At 38.7% G+C, this 23,805-nt stretch overlaps 1 protein-coding gene across 5 annotated transcripts in view; it reads left to right on the top strand.

The window, feature by feature from the left end:
* DENND1B (DENN domain containing 1B) overlaps window positions 1-23,805 on the top strand; it is a 243,148-nt gene that overhangs the window by 84,282 nt on the left and 135,061 nt on the right. For all 5 annotated transcript variants that reach the window (XM_037907882.2, XM_043552708.1, XM_043552705.1 and 2 more), the window contains exons 4-5: window positions 12,734-12,783; window positions 22,602-22,721. In XM_037907882.2, the coding sequence (XP_037763810.1) occupies window positions 12,734-12,783; window positions 22,602-22,721 (170 nt within the window). The remainder of the gene's footprint in view (window positions 1-12,733; window positions 12,784-22,601; window positions 22,722-23,805) is intronic.

Genomic DNA, 23,805 nt, shown 5'->3' with positions numbered 1-23,805 from the left:
ACCACTAGGGCAAAGTGTAACAGGTTTTAAGCTATGCTCATGAAATGTCTTTCCCCATTTGCTTCCCATTCCCACTTGGTGGTCCTCTCATCTTCATTTAATCTCTTTTGTCCTTTTTTCAACTTCAACTATGATAGCAGTATTTTGCATTGAAGAACACTGGTTCTCCCCAGTTAGTGATTCTAATTAAGTTGTATGATTCTAATTATGCTATGCCATAATAAAATTATGCATGACCTACATTGTCTGTAAAAAGTAATTAGAATCCTTCACCCATAGCTGCTATTCTAATTTTGTGTGTTACATTAGTAATGTTGTTTGTTTGCTCTTGTTCTGCTTCTGAAATGTTCCTGGATAAAAGTTAATTTCCTTTAAAACTTAAGGGAAACTTCCTTATTTTTTAACTGCTATAATTTCATTGTGACCAGATCTGTCTCATCTATCTGCCTGTAATAACATGCATGTTATGTTAAGCACTATGGCCTTTGTGCTGGTGATGCTTGACAGGAGCCTTGAAACAACTTGCATTGGTTGTCAAAAATCTGTTTCATTGGTTGCATAGCCAAAACGCTCAGTGCTCTTGAGGTACTCCATTGGAGAAATACTATTTACAGGGGGGGAAAACAGTGTCTGATTTGCAAAGAAAATAAGTTTAGCAATCCTGTACCTTCCACCCCAGGGAGTCCCCTTCTTCTTTTTCGCTTGATTTTTTTATTTTCGACCTAATCCTGAATAATGATGTGTCCTTTCAGCTCTTTCCTTCAATGGGAATTGCAGGTGCTCTGCTGTTTTTAGTATTAGGCCCTTTTATGGGACAATAACCAGACATAGTGGGGGTATGATCCATTTTTGACTCTCACTACTATATATTATTATTCACTAGGAAGTGAGACTAGGACTCATTAACAAGTAAAAACTAAAATTCAAATTTATCATTTAACTTGAGACAAAGAAAAATAAACATGTTTGGGGTTATTTAAAATAGTGGTTTCAAATATATAAAGTAATGAAAACAATACTTTAAATGTTAGATTCTGATCTTATTTCAAAAATGTACCTTCTACAGTAGCTTATTAAAATGTATAGTGATTAGTTACTACTAAAACTCTGGCTGTTTTCTACATTTTTTTTTACCAGTGTTAAATCAAGAATACTGATGTGGCTCAGTTTTTTTTGCAGATGATCTGTACTGTTAAACATAGTATACTTTTACTTTGTAGTTCAGTTGTACTCTGAAAAGTGACTCTGTGAAATTGGCACATTATTACTGACCTGTTTTTTGAGCGTATTCAAAGTAATATCTCCTTTACTGGCTAAAATAAGTGTTTACTGTGTGTACTCTTTGCAGAACCAATACAGATATGGGAGAGTTGGCTGGATTCTGTTGTTTCTTTTGCATCATAAACAGAATAGTTAAGAAAGATTCTTTATCATCATCACCATCATTTGGGCCCAGCCTGAATTTCTGATGTCAGGATGAGGGGATAAGAAGTCTTTGTACTTGTAAACCTGAGCAGTTTTGACCTGAAAGTCATTGTGGGTTCATAAGTGTGGAATCCCTTGTTGCTATTCTTACAATCACTTTTCAAAGTGAAACCACTGCTTTAAGATGGAGTTCTGAATATTTAAAGAAGGTAATAAGATTTGTGGATACTTACTCTGAGCCACTAACTTGAAATCTTGTAAATGAGATTACAAACATTACCAATGTAAACCAATACTCATATAGGAACTAATTAATTGAACTTTGTGCTCTTCTATGTGTATTCATTATATATACACCACTGAAGAGGCAAAGGAGAGCTTTGCAAAAAATCCTACTTTGTTAATGCTGGTTAAGCTCTACTAGTCTCAACTTTGGGAACCTCGAGGCTTGTGTATGCAATGCTGCAGTCCAGTTCAGTGTGATTTGTAGAGCGCTCTAAAGTGTGGTACTCTAAGTGCCCCATGTAGATCCTGCTGGGGCAAACAAAAAGATACCTAGTTTGCGTTACTGTAGTCCTGTGTGATAATGAGAACAAGGTACCTTTTAGTTCCTGCCAGTAGTGTCTACATGGGACAGTTAGAGCCCAACACTTTAGCGCACTCTGCAAATCACACCCCTGTAGTCTGGACACTGACGCCTTATAGAAGGGTCGATCACGTCAATTATGTCTGCTCTAAGACAGATTAGATGAAACAATGCTTAAAATGTGTGTGGCTATCTATACTAGAATGGAGCTATATCAGTATTAGCAACAGTGGGACATTTTGACTAGACTTATGTGATGTGGTATATTAGTACCCTTTCTGCTTGTGGAGAATGGGGAAAGGATTATAACTACATGTTAGTTATGTTTTACTTCATGAAACATTCTGCAGACAATAATTACCTTTTTATCTTTAGTTTCAACTGCTTTTCAGATCAGTTTGTGAATAAAGCCAGAGATGCTGTCATTGAAGCTGTATACTGGTGAAGACACCCCTTTTCGTTTACTGGATGATAATAGAGGAATGTTTATTATCTTTTAGCAAGTGGAGAGCCCAGAGTATTTATGAACCAGCAAGCAACATGGAAATTTTCTATCTTAAAAGATAATTATTGTCCACATAATAATCTATACAGGTGGCATTTGATGGAAGGGAGTACTCCCTGTCCCCCCCAACAATCCCCAGACCTCCCATATTGCTCAGGGAATAAGAATTTCACAAGCCAGAATCAAGAAAAAAAAACATCAGTAGAAGTTGCTTGTGGATGCATGATGTAAGAGACAGACTTCAGACTTTACTATACTAGCCCTGCAGTAACCCAGTGGTCTTTATCATACTCGTGTTTGTTCACCAATAGTTACAACAGTTATTTAACTCTGTCTGAACATGCTCTCATGGAGAAGTCCTTTGTGGAATGCAGTGTTGCTGACTCTCATGGTTTTATCATGAGTTCCATGGTATTTGGAGCTTTTTTTCCTCAAAGCCCCAGCTGCTTGACTCAGTTGATTACGTGAGAATTCCAGAGTTTAAGAAGAGTAAGTTTCTAGCCCTGATGATTGTGCTCTGAACAAATAAAGTGCTATGAAGTGTTAATAAAATCAGGTGGCAGTCACACAGGCAGCCTTAATTCTAGCATTACCTAAATTTTGAGTGCTTGACTCTGCAACCTTAACATTCTTTTAATGTAGTTTTTTATCTGTAATTTACCAGGTCTATTAAAAGAAAAAGTGGAAAAAAACCAAATTCCTAAAAAAACCAAAAAAATTCCTAAAAAACCCATCCTGCCCAGCCCCTGAGCTCCCGTCTGGGGAGGCTAGCCCCCGGCCCCTCCCTTGCTGTCCCCCCTCCCCCGCAGCCACACCACTGTGCGGGCAGCGCTCTGGGCGGCGGGGCTGTGTGCTCATGCAAGGCAGCGCAGCAGCATGTCTGGCTCCGGCTGGGTGGCGCAGGTGCCAGACATGCTGCTCTGAGTGGCATGGTAAGGGGGCTGGAGCTGGGGGGTTGGGTAAGGGGCTGGGGGTTCCAGGGGGCAGTCAGGGGACAGGGAGCAGGGGCTGGTTGGATAGAGCAGAGGTTCTTGGGGGGACAGGGGATGGGGAACGGGGGGGTTGGATAGGGGGTGGGGTTCCGGGGGTGGTTAGGGGCGGGGGTCCCAGGAGGGGGCGGTCGGGGGACAAGGAGTGTGGGGGGGGGGTTGGATGGGTGGGGATCCTGAGGGGGGCAGGAAGTGGGAGGGGTCGGATGAGGGCGGGGGCCAGGCTGTTTGGGGAGGCACAGCCTTCCCTACCCAGCCCTCCATACAGTTTTGCACCCCAATATGGCCCTTGGGCCAAAACGTTTGCCCACCCCTGCTTTAAAACATCATCAGCAAACATATATTTCTTGAATCGTTCTTATTCCCAAACTGGGTCTCTTTTATGGCCTGCTGCCATTATAAGTTTTCCCGTCTAGTGAGAGAATGGTATGGTAGACCTCAAATCAATGAAGGCTACACTCAGAAGGACCACAAGACTTCTGGAATATGCTGCTCAAACAGTTTCACTTTTGTTTCTGCTGCCTGTCCCTCCCTTCTTGCATTTATCTGCAGACTTCTTCTCCTTGTTCAGATCTATTCTGCCCCCAACAATCTTCTGTTCATTGAACTTTTTGAAACTTTGCACTTTTAGAGAGAGGTAAGTGATTGACTTTGTGTACACAATTTTGCAGCAGGACAACAAGGTTGAGGTCTGTTATTTCTCACCTCTCTCTCTCTATTTATTTATTTAAAACATTTTTGCTGTTAACAAGCATGTTATCTCTGGAGACACAAATCCACAGTTTGAGAACTGCAAAACTAAGCATTTCTGATGGCATCTTCCAGACTGAGCACTGAATCCCATTGGGTAAATGGAAAGATTAACCTAAATAATCTATACAGAAGCCCCTGGAACCCCATAATATTGGGTCCCTAATCCATGAACTACTGGAACTCATTTACAAAATTTTCTTAAACATTACAAGACTATATTGTCTCATACTATAGAATTAGAATATATAATCCCTATTCCATGATGAGATATCTTTGAGCTATTATGTATCTTAATTAAAACTATCTTTCAATAGGTTTTTTCCTCAAAAAGTTTTTTATCAAAAAAATCTGATTTAAATAAAAATCCATTTTTTTAAAAATCATTGATTTTTATCCACCCTGCATTCTAGTCTGTTAATTCCTTCTGTTTCCTCCATGATTCCAGTCCCAATAGGGAGAGCATTGAGAGCTCAGGAGAGATAGTCACTCTGCTTTAATATCTTGTGCCTGGTACCACAGCGGCTCCTGACCGCTGGGAGGAGCAATTGTAGGGCAAGTGCAGTTCCGCCCTTGCAGCCTGGGCTGGAACATACTCAGTGTAGATGGAGTCTTTGTGGAATTTAGCTTCCATAGTCTAACAAAGCTCTACTGGCCATGTAAAAACTGAGATTTTTCTGAGGCTCACAATTTGGTGGTATGGCAAGAGTGATTAGGTTATTTTTATTTTTCTCAAAATTTCAGTGGGCTGTTCTTGTTCTTTTTTTGTTTTTAAAATAAATTACTATTTCAATAAAAGCATTTCCTTTTGAGGTAAAATTATCCCTTTTTAGGGTTGGATTTGTAGAAAAAGCAATCACTTAGTTTTTTTCATGTGTCTTTTGCCGAGATTCACACAGATGATTGTTAAAGGACAATGTTATGAATCATTCTGTGTTTGGTAGCATTGTACCAAACTTAAAAATGCAAATCAAATCATTTGAAAGTATGAGCAAAAGTTTGTTTCCCTTTTTCTGTTTTTTTTAATGTATTAAACAATCCATCCAAAGAATGACACTTTTTTAAAAAAATCTTAAAATGTATGAGCTTTTGGAGTAAACTTGGTACACTATTACTTCTGGACAGTGGTGCAGCTGCTGTTTGTATGTTCAGTGGCAGGTTAGTGGTGGTTGATTTTTGGCTCCCGAGTCCCACCTCTGTACTGACAGCTTTCTTTTGTGGCATCCTCTGTGTCACTCGAGGCTGTTGTCTTCCTTTTGGCTAGGCAGCTGGGACTCCTCCCTCCTGCTGGTTTCCTGACTAGGCTGTGCCCCAATGCTCTGCAAAGCAAAGAGAGGAGCCAGGATGTGGAACCCTAACTCTGAATTTCCAGATTTCAGACCTTTTGGTTTTTCCATAAATGTAATCTAAAGTCTGGAATTTCCTGGCTTTCATGGATTTAATTTGGATTTTTTAATGTTCTGATATTTTTAGCAGAAGTAAATGATAATGTCTTTGACATTTAACAATTTTTTTTCCTGGGAATTACCTGATAAGGTGTACTGAGACCTTATCTGTGTACTATTAACAGTGTCGCTATCTATCCTGCTTCCATAGAACAGTGCAGTGGTCTGACCAGTGCATTTCTCTTGCATGCAGGAATTGTCAGGCTGGGCTAAATAGCTCTCTTCCTTCATCTTTCCACTGCTAGGGGATAATTTTATGATTCCCTCTTCTCTGCTCTCCTTCTGTTAGGTTCATGCTCCTCTGTGTGTGTTTCATACAGAGCGGGTGACCGAGAAGCCAGCAGAAGAAGATCAGAGAGAGGACTGAGCTGCCTGGCTTTGCATTGGCCATCTTATGTGGCAATATCAGGGTTTCACGCTCCTAGGGGCTTAATGGTGAAGGACTCAAACGTGAGAAATTTGGCCTTGATCCAGCAAAGAACTTAAGCATGTGCTTAACTTTAAGCATCTGAATAATTTCACTGATGTCACTGGATCAGGCCTAGGTGCTCAGCACAATAACAGCCTTTAGTGTGGCTTTTTTAATGGACAAAGGAGGAATAAAAAAATCGTAGGAACTCTGAAGAAAGGAATTGCTGTGGAGAGGGAAAAGGTTGGAATAAAGCTGGGTGGGTCCCAAGAAAGGAGAAAGTTGAGAGTTGGAGGGAAAGAGACATGAGGCAGTTCCAAGAGGGGAAAGAGCTCGGGGCCAGGAAGACCAAAGGAAACACTACGAGGATGACACCCAAACAGTGCATTTTACAGTAGAGAAAGAGAGAAACAGGGAGTGCAAGGAGGAAGAAAGGAAGAGTTGAGAGAGAAATAGGTGAGATGTACTGGAATACAGGAGAGAGCAAAGAGCAGGACCTAAGCAGCAGCAGCTGTATTCAGCAACATGGGAAAAAGCAAGGAGGTACAAAATAGAATGGGGTGGATGTGTAAGAGGTAAACGATTGAGAGAAGAGGAGTTGCTTTCTTTCAAAAAAGAGAAAAGGAGGTACAGGAAAATGAAAGAGAGTTTAAAAAAAAAAGACTGAGGGGGGAAAAAAGCCTTAGGCAGAAATGAGAAAAGGAAAAATAGTATGGTGAGAAAGAAAAAGGAAATAACGAAATAGAATAAGTGAGGGGGTAGTGAGGAAAGAAGATGTAAAAACCTGTCACTTCTAAGTTAGTGATTTTTATTTATGCTCCTATATGTGATAATATTTCCCTAGCAGATGTCCTGTCTCTTTGCAAGTTTATGGAGATGGTTAGTTATTTTGAGCACCTGTTATATGAATATTGTTTGCTATCTCATCTCAGTTCTGTAGTTAAATAATTGGTGTTGTCATGGTTGCTACTTTTTAAAAAAAATATTTTCCCCCTCTCCCCTGGGCAATTCTGAAATGTTTCTGGAGTGGACCTAGTGTACCTGTCTCTTGGTGTAGGATTAATCCCTTCTTCCTAAAGGGACACATTCTCTTTTCTATTCCTTTGCTTATAATTAGGGTGGTCACTTCGCTGAGGGTCTGCTTGTTTTCTTAAGGCCCAGTCTTGAGTTGTGGATCCTACACAGAACCAGTTGGAATGGTACTGTTCCTTTTCTTAAAAAGAAAAAAAATGTTTGAATTGAATGGGAAAATGGATTTTCCTGCCTCTGATAAAGTTCAAAATACACCAGATAGTGCATACTGGCAGCATATATTATAAAAGGAAAAATAAATAAATTTCTCTGATGGTATACCTGCAAATCCCCACCCAAGACATTTTAAAAGTTACTCAGTTCAAACAGTGTGCTGTACCAAGTAACATGTTTACTATAGTTTTAAAGAATCAAGTACAAAGAATTCTAGCAAGTTCACCACACTCAAATTTGATGTAGTATTAGGCCTTGTCTGTGTGGGAAAATTTTGTCAGTTTTACTGGTGTAGTTAAACTCCTTCCAAAGTGTCATAAACTAAGCTGGAAAAAGGCACTCTTATATTGGAATGAGAGTGTTTAAATAGTGGGTTTTGCTGGTATAACTATATTGGTTTAAATTCACACCTAAGCTACATTGGTATAACTTTCCCATGTAGACAACACCTTAGTCTCCATTCACTTATAGTTAGGTGCCAGTGTTTTTTGTTTAAAGAAAAATATAAATTTGTACATTTCCAAGTTACCTTTCCCATCAGTATGCACACCTTTCTGTTTGTTATACATGCTTTATTGTTTAATGTAATAGTCTCTCCTTTCAAGTTGGTAAATCAACTATCAAAATTCCATTATGCATTTCAGACTCCAACTTTCTGAATATGACACAATTTGAATTTCTTTGTTTATAGTGGATCATAAATCTGCTTTTAGGGATAACATTGGAGTGAGCAAAGAATATATCCTACAAAACCTTTATGAAAATGTATTGTATAGACATTATGAGTGAAATCCTGGCTCTGTTGAAGTCCATAGGAGTCTTGCCATTGACTTAAATAAGGCCAGGATTTCACCCTATTATTTTAGCCATTTGTGGTGGTCTGGTTGGGAAGAGTTTTAGTACTTTTAGTGTCTGACCAAGAGCAAATCTGATTGATCTACTCTTGATGATTGTTTTTGCACAAAACGAAGATTAATTAAAGTAGGATTTTGCATTTCTGAGTATTGATTTGTGTAAGTTAATGAAGATCCTCTTCTCTTTGCTGATGACTTCCATTATTAAAATTCCAGCCTTTTCCTTCCTAGCTAGTAATGAATAAGGCTACATTTTAGTCACGGGTATTTTTAGTAAAAGTCGTGGACAGGTCACGAGCAGTAAACATGACTTGTACTATATACCCCTAACTAAAACTTGGGCTGGAGGGCTGCAGATGCTCTGGGAGGGCAGTCCGGGGGCGCCGCGGGTGCTGGGGGGAGGCGGGCAGCGGCGCACAGCCCAGGAGCTTCGTTGATGCTGATGGGGGGTGTGGGGGGGGACATGGGCAGAGGTGGTGCGTGGCCCGGGACCCCCGCTGGTGCGGGATGGGGAGGGTTGGCAGGGCTGGGAGCTCCTCAGAAGTGGCTAGCATGTTCCTACAGCTCCTAGCGGGAGGGAGGGCTGGGGGGCTCCAGGCACTGCCCCCGCCACGAGCACCGGCTTCACAGCTTCACAGGTGCAGGGATATGCCAGCCGGTTTCGGGGAGCCCCCCAAGCTAGCCGCTGCCCCGTACCTCAACCCCCTGCACCAGCCCTGAGCGCCCTCCCACACCCAAACTGCTGCTGCTGCACCAGCTGCTGCAGAAGTCACAGAGGTCACAGAACCTTAGTAATGAATGTTATGCCAGTCGTCTAACTGAAAGGGCAGACCAGTAATATTTTCCAAAGGCAATGCTGTGAGTTGGCAGGAGATTTTCCTACAACAGATGGTCATCGTCACCTGTACATTAAGCATCATTCTTATATTCCTCAGCTCTACTTGCTTTGGATGATGCATATACCATGGTGATGGATGCCATATAATAATAACCCAGATAGATAGATGTACAGTTAAGCAAGAAAAAGAAAATCATTCTTATATTTCGGGTGCCTGCAGTGGCTTTCTCCACAGAAGAGATCTCTGTTTGTGGGAAAGCTGGAGGAATGGTAAGGTGTGGTCAGTGAAATTGTGAACTGCCAGGAACTACTGGACTGTAATCCCCATGGGAGGTGCAATATCTGCTACAACATTATATAAATAAATAGACTATGCTGAGATGCTTCATGCCCTGCCTCTGGAATGAGAAAGTGACTTCCATTCCCCTTCTACTTGGGCTTTGCACAGGGGACTGGGCTTTCGCCCACAGAGTGTGATATTTCAGGAAAATAAATCTACCCTTTTTGTAGTTGAGGGATTTTTGAAGCTTGCATAACTACACTAATGGTTTTGTTAATGTTTATATGTATATACAGAAAGTTTTCTAAAGAGTGAGGTAGTTGCCTGTTTTAACAACAAAGTTAATTTGTTTACGCAAATATAAACAAAAATTCCTATTTTTAAAGGCAACAGTGTTACTGCTTTTAGCATTAGCTAATATGTTGCAAAATAATTTTATTTCCCACGTTAAACAGTATATACTCTTCTGGAAGCACTCAAATCTAACATTACAGATTCCATAAATGAAAATAATCCACTAGAAACTAGAATTAAGGATATTTCTTGTTTGAAGATTCATGTAACTTTTTCATCAGAGAAGAATAAATATTTTTATTAAACCTTTAAAATAAAAGGGGATATAAATTAGTGTAGTGCTCTTTTTCTAATGAGTACACATCTTTCTGTCCAATAAGCAGGTATGTCTTAAATGCAGGCCCGTGGAAATGAAGATCGATTAGAAAACTGAGTTCAAGTTTCATTCAGGAGAAAGGGTCACTGTACAATAAGTGTCAATTTTAAATATGTTTTAATACTTAATATGTATGAATACATGTATAACATGATTATTTACAATTAATACACCCCAACAGTGTTTAGAAGACACCTAGAAAGCATCTTAGATGCATCTTATTTTCCCACTTTTTTAAAATCTGAATAGCACCTGTAATTAAGGGAGAAAACTGAGCCCTGGAAGCTAGGTAGGACTTCCAGCTATTGATCTGTGTAAACCCAGCTTACACTGTCAGGGGAGAAGCAGTCAACTGCTGAGCTGCTTTGTCACTGACATAAGCTGAGAGAGGATTTTTTTGTCTATACTGTTTATACACCAGTCTATAGACCTGCTGGCTGGTTGAATTTTAAAGAGTGCGGAGGTTTAAAGACTTGTCCCCTGAGGGATGCTCCTGCCAGTTGGGAAGCGAGCTGAGGCTGTGTTTTGCAGAAGTTGTGTGTGTGTATGTATGTGTGTGCCGCTCAGGGTGGGGGAGGGGTGGGAGGCAGCGCAATGGGAAAGTACTGTAGTTCATCTGAGTCTCAAAAATGTTGCAAAATGTACTGATGATTTTTATGTTGTGCTAATATCTTTCTTTTGTTTCCTTCCTTATGCAGTAATTTATTTTTTTTTAAAAAGCTCCAATGTGAAACTTAGATGAATATTGGAAATACATTTCCTTCCCTATTTTAAATAAGTCCTGTAGTCACCAAGCAGCAATTAATATTGTTGATGGTAAGACAAAAATGATGTTTTAAACTAAGATGTATATTAAAAGTGAAAATGGTTGAAGGTACCTGTGTTGAGCTTTATTACCTGAGGACCGCAAATTTAAAAATGAAATTAATTCTTTGAAAGAAGAAAATTAAAATTTTGTGAGCCTGAAAGAATGATCTATTTGAAAATTAATATATTACAAGTTTGGACTGTTTTTTCTTTAGTTTGTGTTTTTTGGTTTTGTTTTATTGCTTGTTTTCTGCTTTGTGTGTGTGTGTGTATGTTTTATTTCCTGCAATTTCCACATTGGCCCCTCGCTGCCAGCCGAAACAGAGACTGAACAGCAGTCTCTTCGGAGAATATTATATGTGCTACTACATAGAAAGAGATTTTCCATAATCAAGAGAGTTAGTATCCTTCCCCAAAACACAGCATATTACTTTCATCCTATTCTTTATCTCTGTTATCACACAGAGTGAAAGTCCCAAAGCTGCTCCAGAACTCAGGGACGATAGGCTTTTTCAGTCTTACTGTATGCACTAATGTAGTGGTCTTCCAGGACACACGCTATATCCTTGAAAAAAGCTGTACACATTTCACTCATGTTTACAGAGTTTTAAAATATACAGACCTTGCTGGTTAATATATTAATATTTTTCCATGGGTGTTTTACACTGTGTAAAATCAGGCAAATACTTAAGATAAGGTACTTATTCAGTGCAGTGCACAGGAATTTAACTGCATGACTTTCAGGATATGGGAGTTGCTGTCCCATCCTGCAAAGTGCTCAGCATTCTTTCACTTGAGTGAGTTTTGAGGATTCTCAGCACCTTGTAGGTTAAGCACCTAAATCCCGACCCTTGGCACTGGAAGTTTGGAACCTACACACTCAATCCTGCAAACACTCACTTAGTGGGATGACTGATACAGGTACCTTTATGTACATAAATGCTTGCAGGTTTGGTATAGTAAACAAGGGCTGCACATCACTGACCCAACTACATTTCATCATCAACAACCTTCCCCCTAAGTTTAAACATTTCACACAGGACTTGTTTTCCCAACTGGTTTGCTGGAAGCAAGAAAATAAATACCGTTTTTTGGATCTTATATGATCAGTATTATACATTTATTCAGATTTGCTGACAGCTGATCTGTTAGCTCTGATTTTTCTAGAGAGAGATCTTATACTTCTTAAAAACATTAGGACATTTTTATATTTGAATTAACACATTTTATTTGCCACTAAACAGCTTCTTAAATAAAAATGTCCAGAAAAGAAACACAGTATCCATTACATGATGATCTGAACACTGCAGGGATGGTCTTACTTTTAATTAATTAATAATGAGGTTTGCTTGTGAATGCCTTACTGCTCTACTGAAGGGATAACTGCATAAATTTCTACTTTATACCAACAGAAGATTTTCATCGTTTTCAGCATTTGACTATGAAACACATATAGAGTTGTTATACCTCTCAGTAATTCATTCTGCTGCCAACTTCATTCCCTTTTCTCTGCCTGCATTTTAATTGAAACAACATTTGTATTTTTGAGCCAGGATCTGTCAGAAGTCCCTGTGGCTAGTCTGTGGTACAAGTAGCAGCAGACGTGGCTTACCCATATGGTGCAGTGCTTCTTGTAAAATCCATATGGCCTTGTTGAAGGGAATCCCAGCGGGGATGTGAAGGGTGTTAATACCCTTCAGGCCAGGCCTTTCCCTCCTGGGGCTTCTATGGCATTGTCTTTGCAATCTGCCAAAGCACAAACTTAATTCCTTTTTAATAATCAATTATTTCAGTCCAGGAACGTGTGCTATATTTCTTGCAACCAAATATTTCTTTAAAATGTTTTTTCTAGCAAACAGTATAACAGAAATACTTAAAATAAAATGTCATTTTAAAATCCTAACATTATTTCTTTAATCTGTATTTACAGGAGGTGCTGCAGAGTGTGCCGAAGTTCTGCTTTCCCTTTGACGTTGAAAGGTTTGTGGTACAGTGATCATTTATTTAAAAATATTTAACTCAGTGTATTCTAAATTATGTATCTATTTAGTGAAGATGAAAATAACTTTTTGAAAGTCTAGACTTAAAGTAATAAGAACAAAATAAAATGCACTGCATCCTCTCGTCTTGCACCTGGAGGTGAAAAGAATAAAGACTAAATATTTTTTCCTTTGTTCTCAAAGTATGTATTTAGGCACTAGTAGAAAAATATCACAGTATAATACACGCTTGCTAGGATTTTAAGAATTCTCTTTTGATATAGAGCTGCATCCTGGCTCCCAACTTCCTCCAGCCCAATTGTAAACACCATCTGTGTAATATAACTATACAAGATAATTTCCTCCCAATAAAGAAATGGTGCAATATACTGAAATATAAAAACTCACTTGCAGTTTTAAAAATAACCCATGGTTTGTGTTTCACCTTATATAAGAATTAAAAGAACTTCAATTACATGCCAGTAACTGAATGTGCACGGGCAGCAATGGATTTTTCTGAGGGTAGATTCAAGACCTTTGTTTGTAAATGGTAGTTCACCTTCCTTATATCGGTTTTAGTGTGGCTTCCACATGCCAGTTGCCACTCATTTCAAATGTTTGTAGAAGATATTTTTTATAAGCACCAAATATTTATTTTACTTCATCAAAATGTTTGATCATGAATTTAATGATTATTAATTTAACCAATTGTGTAGATTTGTAGTTTGGGAAATTCACATTGTGTCTGTCTGTGAGTCAGTTGATATTGTGTTACCAGTAGAAGCTTGGTTTGTACAATTAATGAATGTGCACCCAAGTAGCCTTCAGATCTCGCTGGTCTCAATGGTATTAGCATCAGTTGCATGATGGGATTCAAAGAGAAGGGTCCCCAAAGATGTTACAATTTAGGAAACAGAAGACAGTAAAACTAATGTGTATATGGGAGCGAAGAAGGGCTTGGAAGAGAAGACAGGCGCAACATAGAACCTTACAAATACATGTTATGTGATAGTAAACTTGGTCACCTAACCTCTTAGATGTTGCGCTTCAGTTGAGTTGTTTGGCTTTTGAACTGGTTAAACACACAATCCCTTACACAAGTTTTATGACTCAGGCAACACTGTTGATAATGTTTTGTATTCGTGCATTAAAGCCTTTACGTTCTTGAGCTTACAGTATGTACGAGTATCTGTTTCAAGTTAATAGTGAAGGTGCGGCATGGAAATCAACTTTGGAGATGACAGAAGCAGGTGAGGTTCTGTTGCTGCCATCCAGTGGCAAAAACTTAGCCAGTAGCAGTAAATAAATGATTTCCACAAATTGCTGTGTGTGATTGTTAGCTATTAACAGGCAAACCAATGTCTGTAGTTTAGGTTACCTAGCATTTCCATTTTAAAGGCTCTTGTTCAGTTTACTGTTTTCTCAAAGTTTTACCTGTTGGGCTGAGGTTTGGTAGGTGTGCTCTGTGCAGGAGTGAGGAAAAGAAGCATTTATTTTTGCTAAGAAAATTTTGTTGTGAACTGTTTTTTTTTAAAGGCTGTAGTGCCCATATACAAGATAATGGAAAATTGAAATTTGTCAGGGACATATTCCCTAGGTCATAGATGTGCCAGTCAGTTTGGTGGATTTAATTTGGACAAGTTATAAAGATTTAAAATGTTCAGTTTGTGCATGTATGCTGGTTTATTCTAACCATAAAACTAAGAAACTCCCAAACTTTCTTCTGACAATGTACACGCATGATTATATAAATCTAGTAAAAATTTTCATTGAAAAGGTGACCTCTCAGAGTGCCATTGGGTGTGCTTTTTTGTGTGTATAACTAAGTAGAATGGAATCTCAGGCTTTATCGTTAGAACATTCTGGAAAACAGTCCTTGAAGGAGCATATGAACGGAGGCATGGCTCTGAAGGAGTCCTGCCGTTATACATATAAAATAGAAAGATACAAATAATTTGAGTCAAGAGCTCGTCTCATTGATTCTCCATATTGCACATTATAGAGAGTTCTGTGACTCTCTTGTATGATATGATGGAATTAAATTCTTTCTTCTTTGTTTATATTAAAAGTGGAAATTCCATAAAAAGAGTAGATTAATAATTTTTAAAGGTAAAATTTTTAAATGACGAGGTACCCTGCACATCCTAAATGTTATGATGAAGTCTTAATTGTGTGATCACATATTACATCTTTCCACAGGACACCTTCCTAATTCTGTGCACAAACTGGACAGTGAATGAGGCAAGGCTATGTAGTGAATTGGGCTGAGTCTTGCCTTATTCACCATACTAGTTGTATGGTTTGTCACAAATGAGGTAAGAGCCTGCAAGAAAGGGAAGATAAAGGTAATAGACTGGGATCTATTGTGGGTTCTATTTCTGCCTCTGCCACAGGTTTCCTGTGTGATCTTGAACTTACTCTTTGTTCCTCAGACTGGGATTTGTAAAGTGGTGATAATATTTGTCAGCCTGTTAGTAGTGATGTGAAGATAAATTATTCAAGGTGTGTGAGGCTCTCAGATACTTGATGAGAACCCTGGGAAAGCCTATAAAAGGTTGAAGTGCGTGCTTCAACCTTAATGTTCATTTGATGCAAGATTTTTGTATTTACTATATAATGTTGTTTTCCTAGACAGAAACTCCACATTGTAAACTTTTACATACTGACCTAGTCACCTCAAAGAAAGGTCACTGTTAATGTTTTGAGAGCATCCCATGGACTTTTACTGTGTAGGCCAGTGTAACTAAGTGTGCCTCAGAGATACTAGTCTTGAGGGAAGAAGGTGATAGAACACTACTTTTTTGAGCCAGTGGCAGTAGCTTCCCACAGAAAGATCTGATACCTCCTTCCTGAGCCCAGAAGGGTAAACACAGGGCTGTTGTTAAGGTCTCCCACTCACCCACATAGGCAGAAGCAGGAACTAGAGCTGCTTTCGGATTCAGCACACTCAATAGGTGGAGTTAGGGAATTTCTAAACATGTTTGTGAATGTGGTATTTTGCCTGGTCACTAGCATTGGGAACCAAATGGCTCAGTTTGCAGATAACAAAAGGAGTTTGTGTAGATGCATGAAATATCTCATTTGTGTATGTCATGTGCCAAAAATGAATGCATTGTCAGATCTGTTATCCAGCACTGCATGCATACACCAGATTGTTGTTATCCAGTTACTCAAAAGTACTGGACTATTGCCTTTGGGCCAAATCCTACATCTAGTACACAGCTTCTGGATACCCCAGATTTAGAGGGAAGATCTGTGTGGAGGGAGGGGCGTGGGTGCAGAGTCTTCATCAGGCCACCAAGCATCAGTAGGGCAACTCTGCAGCAGCTTGAGGTTGCAGTAGTCCCAGGTACTCTTACTTCCAACTCTTGCGGGGTTGAGGAATAGCCAGTGGATGACTGTAGTTAGGGACCAGTGCCCTTGCCCAGCTATTTCATCAGCTCACTATGTAAAATTTCTGAGAGCTGGGGCGCAGGGTGGTGGGTTACATGGTCCAGAATCTTTGCAGTGGTCCACTTTGCAGTGGAACTGCATCAATTCTGCTACAGCCAGGGTCTTCTGATACCATAAACTTTGTCTCTTTAATCTATTTGTTTTTGTATAGAATGCTCTTTTGGGATGAAAACTTAAAAAAAAAAAAAAAAACAACCAAAACCATAAACACATAAATAAGGCTAGGAGAAGCCGGGCAAATGTGGTAAATACTTAAGACGTTATTCCTTCTAATTTTCAAAAGTAAATAATATGACTGGAGGCTAAAAATCTGTGATCAGTACTTAATTTAGCCATTGTACAATAAATAAAGCCTGAAAAGCAAACCAGAGGAGGACACGGTTGTATAAAGTGCATATCAGAATTTTACTTTTTAACTTCAATTTCTGTACTATTGGTGATTTAACTCAGACCCTGAATTTCATTAGTGATGATTGTGGTTGATTATTTTTTAAGGGAAAAAATAAAACCCATACATATAAGTGCTTATGAGTTTACTCAGTTGGCGCTAAGAGTTCTAGGTCTGGTGTGTAAATAAATAATTTCATACTTTAATAAATGACACTCAGTTGTATAATAGTTGTAATAGCTCCTTTGGTGCCATTAATGGGGCTAATTTCACTTCTGTTTGTCATGGGGATTCCCTTCTCCTCTCCTTTTTGTCTGGGGCAGATGGATTCTACCATTCAGGGTACAGGGTATTTCCGCATTTCTTTTGTATTGTTTGGCAAAACAACTCTAACACAGCTTGCTTCTTCCTTCCTTCCTTCCTTCCTTCACCAAATTAAACTAATCAGTTCTGTTTCTCCTCCTTCTCCACGTCTTCGTGTTCTTTGCCTGTAACTGCTAGTCTCTGTCTGTCTGTCTGTCTCTCCTGTTTCTTCAGGGGCCTCACATTCCCCATTTACTCCATCAACCTCTGTTCCTTGTGGTTATCCTCCCTCCAGCCAAAGAGTCTCAGCTGTGGCTCCCTATAGAGTCCATGACTGCAGGTCCCTTTAATTGGTCAGAGGGTCACTAAAGTGCCATGCAAGCTGTGTCATCTCTCCTGTGGCTGCCTTCATGGTATTTGTAGCCCAGGGTGTGAAGGATCAAAGTCAGTCCCAAACTGCAATATGTAACCCCTAGACGACTCAGTCTTCTGTCTGCTTTGAATCTCCTCTCCTTTCATTTGTCTCTGCCCTCTAATCCTTTCTTCCTATCTTCTGTTTATCTCTTTTCCCCCCTTCAGCTTGTGATCCTTCTACAGAGCACCTCCCAGAAGAAGAGAGTACAGTAAATATGCGCTTGCAGGTAGCACGTTCCCAGAAGTATCACAAAGAGTAGCAAAGTGACACTGATAGGTACCTCATTAATTTCACCTGTTGCTCTTGTGGTGTCACTTCGGAAGCATTATGTGCCGGAGTCCTACTACCCCTGCTGGTACATGAGGAGAAGGAAGAAATCTAGCAATGGAGGGTCACTCCTATGCTTTTGGATCACACCTGGGCTCCTGTGCATAGCATTTCCCCTGTGACCAAGTAGGATCAACAAGTGAAAACGGTGGGGATGATGTCACTTTCGCTCTGCTGCTCCTGGTTGATGCTGTTTTTGTTGATGTGTCTAAGGGAATTGCTAGGTGCAGAAGCCAGGTGTGATCTGAAAGCATGGTAGTCGGTGGAAGTGGGAGGTCACTGGATCTACAGTCCTCACCAAAAGTACCTATGTAATTTATCACATACAGAAAACTTTGCTTTAGAAGTAAGTAATGAAAGTGCATTTTTAATCCAGGCAAACACTGAAAATAAAGGAAATGTAGAGTTAAAGTGATTCCACTATATACAGCATTCCCTTTATACTTTGTTCATCCCAGATCAATGTACAATTTTAGCTGTGACCATAATATATACCAGTTATCTAGTCTGTTACTGTATACTTTATTAATAAAGACAATGTTTATTAAAGATTCAGTCCATATTTGCTTATACATAGATGGTCTTTGGATGGAAGATTATATAAGTTTTCTGGGCTATGGAAAACAAATGTTAGCTTGTAGTTGAATACTTGTGTTTATAAGATTGTATTCGAATATCTATTGAAAATGGCTATTCTATTACATTTTGTGTTAAGACTTTTTTGGTCAAGTAACTAATTTGGTCAAAGAAAGGTTAGAATTAAGGTTGTGATCCAAATGGGTCATTTAGTTATTTTGTGCAAACTGAACATATAGATGTGGATAAATTATCAAATGAACGATGGAATCACTGTATCCTGTTCAATTTTGTTTCTTTCAGTTTTTATGTTGATTGAAAAATACATTTTAGCAACCTTAACTCTGTTAACTATTTTTTTAATGTGGGAGTTTCCTAGATTGGAAACTTTTATAATTTGAGCTGTTTAAATCTTTCTTTGCTTTCAGGCTGCTGCCTGTTTCTGCTGGAGGCATAAGAGATCAGGGAAGCTGGGAAACAGCTACTCTGAGTTGGCTGGAGCTAGAGTCAAATCTTAGAAAAGTGTGCCTGAGTGCTAGAGTTACAGAATATGGATTGGAATTGGGGAGGCGGGACGGGGGCCTGGTTCTGGAGTCATGGAAAGGAATTCGTTGGGGACTGAGGACCCAAAGCTGGAGATTGCCAGAGGTCTTTATCTCACCATTCCCTCAACCTGTTTCTAGCCTCATCTCCCAAACCTCAGTTAGAACAGCTCCTTCGAGTGTCTGTGGAAATTGGCCTTCCTTACAGTTCATCCAGATAAATGCTGAACTGCTGAAAGATTTTTGTGTTTAGAACTTTAAGTGTTTCAAAACCTAACTGGCTGAGCTGTAAGCAGAATAGTGCCATAGCCATCAGTTTTCCTTGGCATAATAGACACAGTTAGGATAAATAATGGTATTATATTTTATTTCACATTTTCTTTAAATATATCCTCAAATCCTAGCCCAAGTATGAAAATTTGTTTAACTGTGTTACATATCTTTCTTAAGTTTCACAGATGAAAACAAAGCCATTTAGAGGGATCCTAAAACTTCAACAAGGAGTCAGTTTTAATGTTTTCAGTCTCCTAAACTGTTAAAAAGATTTGCATATAATCACAGAAAAATAGTTCTGTCTCTTAGAGTAAGTGGTGTAAGCTTGGGGATGATGCACACTAATTTCTGTATGCGAGGAAGGGATTTAATTCCAACGTTACCCAAAGATCTCAAGTTTATGCCTCTATAATATGAATAAGGATATTTAAAAGTACTCCCTATCTACTGTATAATCCAAAGAGCTGTTTCAGTATTATTTAAAAATGGATGTAGACAATTTAAAAAACTTGATTTATTTATGTGATAGATTATAGTGACCCTGAAAGAGCCCTTTGTAGTCTGTAGTTAATAGGTGTTTATACACATTCTTCACTATTTTATGATTTATTACTGTTAAACTAAAATTATATATAAGCATGCATTGCAGGAGTTGCGTATAAAAAGAAAGGCAGAAAAGAGGAATGAGAGAGTGAGTAAAAGGTCAGTAACAGAATATGTAACAATTTGCATCTGTTCATTTTGCTCAAGAAGAGTGGACTACATTCAGTTAAAATTATCTGCTTTTGACCAACACTTTAGAAAATATTTTTTCAACCAGAGCTAGACCAGTTAATTCTGTGCTCTGTAATGAAATGTGGAACTATATATAATAATTTATATATGTCAAAGATCTGAGGGGAATTTTCACAATGAGGAAAGCTTGCAGCAGCCATCTTTCTTGTTCTCTGGTAATTGCATAAAGGACTGTTAAGTATTTCCGTAAGAGAGACTTGGGTCCAAAGAAGTTGATAATATTAAACTAAATGACATCACTCAAAATCTCTGTAGTCAGAGAATTTATCACAGAATAATGTATACAGTAGGTACACGAATTGGAAGTGTCAGCATTTGTTTGTATTGGTAACATCTGCTGAATTTTCATAAAATTTACAATATATAGTTAAGTTGAATTATTATTTATATTTAGAAGACTCCTATCACCATCGTGTCTCAGAATTTAGTTATGAGGCTTGAATTGGATCAGCCTGTGCTCTAAATAAGAGGAGAAAACACCAAGCACTCCTTATTCAGATAGGAACCCAGGAATTAATACTATAGTTTAGGCTTTGATCCTGCAATCTGATCCAGGTTGGGGGACACTCATGTCTATGTGCAGCTGCACAGAAGCAAATAGAGCCCCACATAAGCTTGAAGGTTTGCTTGCACAGATTTGATTGCAGCGTCAGAGCCTTCATCTTCTTGCACTTTTTTTTCTTAATGTGCTAGGTCTGAGCGTAAGTGTTTTTCTTTGGGAAGCAATTTCCAGAGATAGTGGCCTGCTACTGAGAATGTCTTATCTCCAGCATAAAGCTCTTTTGGCTCAGACAAGTGTAGATGGTATGGTGGATCAAAGATGCTGAGGTGGTCCTTTAATGTAACCTCCTACTGAAACAGTAAGTTGGAAACACATATTGCTATGTATAGGAGAAATTATTAATTTTATTTATTTGTATTGCTATACTGCCTAGTGGCTGCAACCCCACTGTATACTCATACAACAAAAAGAAAATTTCTGCCCCCAAATGCTTCAATTTGCAGTATAAGACTTTGGACAATAGGATACAACAAGCAAATAGGGAAAGCACAAGTAAGTGAGATGATTATGCTAAATATGCTGTGATCAGTGTGTAACTACAGACCAGCCATTGCTGAGTGAATTATGGGTATCAAAGAAGCTGTGAGTTCAGGAAGAGATTTGAAAGAAGATATTCCAGTGCAGATTTTTATAGGGACATCCTCTGTCGCAAAGGGGCAAGGTGTAGGAGAAAGCACAGAGGTGTTCACTGGAAAAGTTAACTGATAGGCAATGAAGGTTGATGTTGGCAGAGCAAAGACGGGGTTGACAGCTATATACCATATTAGAGGTTCTAAGCTGTGAGAAAGGGCCTTGAAAGTAAAGACAAGTAGTTGATTATTTACTTGCATACTCAAATAGGGCTCATGTTTCAGTACAGCCAATTTATGTGCAGATCGGACCTAATCCAGTTGGTCCTTTGGAGGACCAATTTGTTATGAATGCCAAACCGGACATGTTGTTGCTTGTTCTATATGGGTTTTTTATACGGGCATGGTGCTGTAGAATCTGAGCACCTTCCAGATGTGCATTAAACAATGTGACTAACATTCATTGAATGTAGTTCATTCTTTCTCTCATCTTCTCGCAGGAAGAGAATTGTGTGTGCAGTGTAGAGGTCATTTCCTCCTCCCCCCCTTTATATGTTCATGCTGCTATGTGACAGAAGGCAGCTTATAGAAGTGTATCTTGTATTTGGAGTGGAAGGTGGTAAAGCTTGTAATGGTCCTTTGTTCCTATGGGAGTTCATTCCATAGTCTCAGACAGGCCTCTGAGAGGGAACAAACCACACGTGATAGATGTTACTCACTGAATGCAGTGTTGTTTTAGTCTTGTCAGTCCCTGGATATTAGAGAGACAAGGTGAGTCAGGGAATATCTTTTGTTGGACCAACTCTGAGTAAGTTTTCTAGACCTGAAGAAGAGCTCTGTGTAAGCTCAAAAGCTTGTGTCTCTCACCAACAGAAGTTGATCCAATAAAATATATTACCTCACCTACCTTGTCTCTCTAAGATGTTACTTGTGTTACTTAAAGAAGTAGATTGGGACAAGGAGCCTGGGAGGGTGTGGGGCTGACAGGAATGGGAACCCCAGGGGTAGAGACTGGGACTTGCTGGGCAAGAAGACTTGGGCAAGGAGTTTCGGGGTGAGAGAAATGAGAAGCTTGGAGGGTTACTGCTATACAACCTTAACTCGGCCTCCTTGTGTGTATGCATTATGATACAGTCTTTAATTAAATTATCTCACACTTTTTTTTTCACAGGCACTTAGTGACTTTTGAGTGCTTGATTTTGCAATATTAACATAACTTTAACGTGTGTGTGTTTGTAATAAATTAGAAAGCGCTGTCTCCTGCACAGACAAGCTTTCCCTTTGTGGTAGAATGTTCCACTGTGCATGAGGTGTGGTATGGTGGATCAGTCCTCATCTTGGAGTGTTATGTGATCTTAGGTATTCAGGACCTAAGCCATTGAGCACCTTGAAGATTAGGATCAAAACTTGCTTAGTTTTGATTACAGGATTTGTGAAAACTTATCACTGTGTTCTCATTTTTCATAGTTTAAAATACTGTTTTTTCCTAGAAAAGGTATTGTCCATGCTGCTAACTGATTTAAATATTTGTAAAATTTTAAAACTGTTGTTTTCTTTTTCAGTGTATTGTCATATATGATTTAGCCATTTTACAATCTGTTTTTAATTTTTTTTAGGGTGTCCCAAAATCAAGTAGGACAGCACTTTACCTTTGTGCTTACAGACATTGAAAGTAAACAAAAGTTTGGATTTTGCCGGTTAACATCAGGAGGCAAAGTCTGCCTCTGTATTGTAAGGTGAGTGAATATAAGAGAAACTGGAGTTTCTTACTCCATGGACTTGTTATTTTTAGGGTTATAGTCTGTTGTGCTTTAAAATGCATAGAGACTGTTTTTATAGCTCAAAAATCTTCTAAATGATGATGAATACTCACATACCACTGTGTTTCCTTTGTCCATAATAATATTAACAATTAATTTTTGACAAAGGAATAAGTTAAATGATTTTTATAAAATTGAACCGAGGGATAAGCTAAATATTCCTACATAAATAATAGGAAAGATCTGCTTTAAAGAGATATTTGAGAATATTATGTAGCTTTTCTGGCTTGAAATGTTACATGTGTGCTAATATTGATACAGATGTTTCAAGTAGTTCAATTATTATTATTAGTTGTATTAATTCTGATGCTATATTCCAGAGTAATCAGTAGGAATTCTTGAGTCCTGAAGATCATTGCATCACAGCAACATTTCTATATACATTCCTTTATGTGTGCATAATTTTCACCAAAAACGAAAGTTAAAATATCAAACATTTGCGGATCAAAACATTTTGAAAAATTTTGATTCAGAAATGACAAAACATTTTGTTTCAGCATTTTCAATTAAAAACGTTTTGATATTCCTGAATCAAAATGATTTGATTTGGTTTGTTATACTGACCTGAGATGTGCCCTTTCATGTTAGTTTGACATTAAATTGCATTGCCTTGTGGTGGCGTATTGTCTTCTGGGCTGTGTAGTTTTGGGTGCCTGATGCCGCCATTTTCTCCTGTGGTCTGAGCTCCTTGGCTGGACGACACCTGGTATAAGGCACCTGCAGACAGGTGATTCTTACAATGCACCATGCTGCTTGGTTACAGGAGAGACTGCATTGCATCATAGGAGATGTAGTTCTTGTACCAAATATTTCAAACTGACCAGAGCTAAATATTTTGTTTTGGTTTTCCTTATGGAAAATAATTTAAAAAAAGGCCAGTCAAAATTTTCTCATGGGGAAATTTTAATTTTACAGAAACTTCATTTTCCATTGAAAAATCATTCTGACTGAAAATTCCTGACAAGTTTTAACGAGCAGCTCAAAAGCTGACAAAACCTAA

The sequence above is a fragment of the Chelonia mydas genome, chromosome 8, assembly GCF_015237465.2.
Source record: "Chelonia mydas isolate rCheMyd1 chromosome 8, rCheMyd1.pri.v2, whole genome shotgun sequence".
Classification (NCBI taxonomy): Eukaryota; Metazoa; Chordata; order Testudines; family Cheloniidae; genus Chelonia; species Chelonia mydas.
The sequence above is the reverse complement of the archived record's forward strand: the minus strand, read 5'-3'. Positions and strand labels throughout refer to the sequence as shown.